A 3,258-nucleotide genomic window follows, 5' to 3' on the forward strand; every position below is an offset into this window, starting at 1 on the left:
TCGGCAGGGTTGGTGACGGTTAGGTGCCTGCATTCACATGTCGGCAGGGTTGGTGACGGTTAGGTGCCTGCATTATCTCGACAGGGTTGGTGACTGTTACGTGCCTGCGTCCATAGGCCGACCGGGTTCGTGGCGGGTAGGTGATGATATTGGTTACAGGGTAAGTGACACGGTATAGTGACAGGGTTGATGACCATGTAGGTTACAACGTTGGTGACAGGGTCCTAACCCAAAGTAAGTGACAGGGGTGATGAGTGGTGACTGGGTTTGGTGACAGGCTTGCCGAGTGCACTATTTTGTGTCCCCTAACCTAATGTTTCTCGATGTCCGTTGCTTTGCCAGATGAGGACCCTGACTGGGGAGATCGCGACAAAGGGAAGAGGAGGAAGAAGGAGACGAGGAGATCGGCACGATCGAAGAAACGCAAGATAGTTGAAGAAAGCGACGAGGCACGTTTGTAAACTGCGCCCGCACTCCGCGTAACTTCGATGTTTAAAGCCTTGTGTCGGCACATGAAGACATAGTTGAGCAGGGTTAGGTGTTCAGAGCAAATGTGGGAAGCTGATGGGGCTAACTACCACAGAGATATTGCGATCACTACCTCCACCACCCATCACCACCACTAATTTGTGCGGGTTCATTAAACAAAAGTTGATAGATTAAACAGACTTATGATGTGCATCGTATTTATGTGTGAATCATTAAATGGAATTGATTATGAAGTCATAATTACTAGAAAACCGCATAATTTAATAATAAAATAAAATTCCAACTGGAATTTTCTCTACCTATGTAAGTTATTGGCTGTAAGTGTAAACCATTTACTACACATGGCTGTATCCCGATAATAAGTCAAGTTTGTGAATTTCTAGTAAAGTTGATTAAAGCCCATATATGGATTTGTGAACAGGAAATCCTAACCTTTGTATACCCACATGTATCAACTCCCTGTATATGTGTTAGTGGCAAAATTCTGCAAACTACTTTTACCATTGTTGTGGTTTTTGACCAGGCCAGGTCTGAGAGCATGTGGTTGTATATATATATATGATCATTCATATGTGCTCTAGTATATTTTGTCTTCCGTTGTGGAAACAAGTTGCAATGCAGTTGGACGATGTGATTAATTCGTTAACGTCTTACAAGTGTGTTTGCTTCACTCAGCTGTAACCACTAAAGGGCAAATAGCAGGTGTGTCATAACTTGCATGCAACGAGTAATTATTGCGGAATTTGCGTGGTTTTGGTTTGGCCGCGGAAGCCGAGGGTCCGCATTTAATTTCTTGTTTTGAATCGCCATCCTCGCTTACATGTGATCGACGTGCACCTCACCTGCTTCCTTGCTAATAGACTATAATTAACCATCTAGGATGTTGTTGCTGCTGCCGCTGCACAGGAGGATCCGGATGGGCTGGAAAGCGATGAGGAAGCGAAGCCAAAGAAGAGCTCACGGAGGACAAAAGCAGCACACAAGGTTTGCACTTCGTCGGATACATGCACGATCGGGGGGGGGGGTTATCACTATCCAAGGATATCAGATTTAATAGCACTAGTGATTGTAAACTGGCCATTTGAAGCGCACAGTTTGCAGCTTACAGCGTCGTGTGTTTGTACCGTAGCGCAAAAGTTTACATTCACACTAGCTGTGTGCGTGTCCAGGGGTATAAATTGACTTTTGAACACGGGAGTCCCTACCTTCAAAAAGAGGGAGTCTGCAGTCTGAAGTTCAAAATAAAAGATATTAACAATAACACATGCTTATTTTGAAGATTCGTGCAGTTGCACGTCTGCCAAATGTTCTTTGGACATTTGCTGAAAAAATACGGTAATTTCGCGAGGCCCTGCGCTGGACAAACTACTACTAGTTAGTATAGAATGGCAGAATTTTTAGGGAGTCACACGGACTCCTGCATGTGTCAAATCAGGGAGTCCGACAGTAAATCAGGGAGTATTTGACTACGGACTCCCGTTAATTTCGCACCCTGGTGTCTGTGTATGGGCATGTGTGCATGCACGTGTGTGTATGGGCATGTGTGCGCATGCGTGTGTATGTATGAGCATGGGCGCGTGTGTGTGTGTTTGTGTGTGCGTGCGTGTGTATGGACGTGTGCGTGTGCACGTATGTTGGTATAATCGTAGTAAGTTTTCATGCTGTGATTGGAGTCTAGTCTAAGTCGACTTCTCCTCCTGAAATGACCAACATGCCAAGGCAACTGCCAGATTACGAAACCTAGTCGTCTGCGAGAATAGCGCGTGGTGAAGGTCACATGGCGTGTTGCGATGTAGGCGTGGGCAGGTTGAGCTGCTGCAGCTGTTTCTCCTCGCGTGCCACGCCCCAGACTCGGACGCCACTGCGTGCGTCGTAAACGAACTGATGATGCATTAAAAAAAAAACCCAGATCTGATGGGACTTCCGCATGCGATTACCCATGTGTGTGTGTGTTTGCTGCATTCACGGTATGCAATGCGTAGGGCCGCGCTAATAAAACGCCGTTGATTATCCGGGTCGTTAATCATTAAGATCTGGCGCGTGAGACGGTGAGGGTCAGAGGTGAGTGTTTGTAATTGCACGATTCCTGTAAACGACAGTGCAGAGCCGTATAAAAATAGTCATTTTTGAACAGTGGGAAGCGAAACTTGTCTGTACCTTCATCTGTACCCTCATCCATTTGGGCACCAGCCGATGTGGTTATTTTCACTGGAATCTATTACATGATTTTTTAATTTTTAACAATTTTTCAACAAATTTCTTTGGTGAAATTGTGAAGACCTTTTGCAAGGTGCTGTTGCTATGGAGATTGTTCTGAGCTGATCTGATTACAAGCAAAACTGATTGTTCCGTATCCTTGTCTGCTTTCAGTCCGATCAGGAGGACAATGAGAGCGAAGAGGAGACGAAAGTCACGAAGAAGTCTAGAAAACACAAGGCTGCTTCCTCATCGGGCAAGGTACGCGTCGTTACACCTCGATCCCACGTCTCGTGCCAAACACGGCGTCAGAGTTACGTGGCGTGATTTTAAATTTGACAAGGGCGGTGCGCCACTGCTTTTTTTATGTATAAGAAACCCTGCTTTTAGTATTTACGGTTACATAATCACTTTACAACGACGGGAAGTCGACCACGGCCGGCGCATGCTGCGTGAACGAGCCTCGCATTTCCATGGCAGCCTCCGCCGGACTTGGCAGCGCGCGAGTTCCGCGTGGCGTGCGACTTCCTGGCGCCAGTTCTCATAAACAATATCATTAGTCTTAACATTACA

At 46.2% G+C, this 3,258-nt stretch overlaps 1 protein-coding gene across 1 annotated transcript in view; it reads left to right on the forward strand.

The window, feature by feature from the left end:
• The window catches only part of LOC106807534 (chromodomain-helicase-DNA-binding protein Mi-2 homolog), an 18,167-nt gene that overhangs the window by 8,408 nt on the left and 6,501 nt on the right, over positions 1–3,258 (forward strand). The window contains exons 3-5 of the mRNA XM_014809901.1: positions 343–449; positions 1,369–1,473; positions 2,860–2,946. Coding sequence (XP_014665387.1) covers positions 343–449; positions 1,369–1,473; positions 2,860–2,946 — 299 coding nt within the window. The remainder of the gene's footprint in view (positions 1–342; positions 450–1,368; positions 1,474–2,859; positions 2,947–3,258) is intronic.

The sequence above is a fragment of the Priapulus caudatus genome, unplaced genomic scaffold, assembly GCF_000485595.1.
Source record: "Priapulus caudatus unplaced genomic scaffold, Priapulus_caudatus-5.0.1 Scaffold221, whole genome shotgun sequence".
NCBI classification, from domain to species: domain Eukaryota; kingdom Metazoa; phylum Priapulida; class Priapulimorpha; order Priapulimorphida; family Priapulidae; genus Priapulus; species Priapulus caudatus.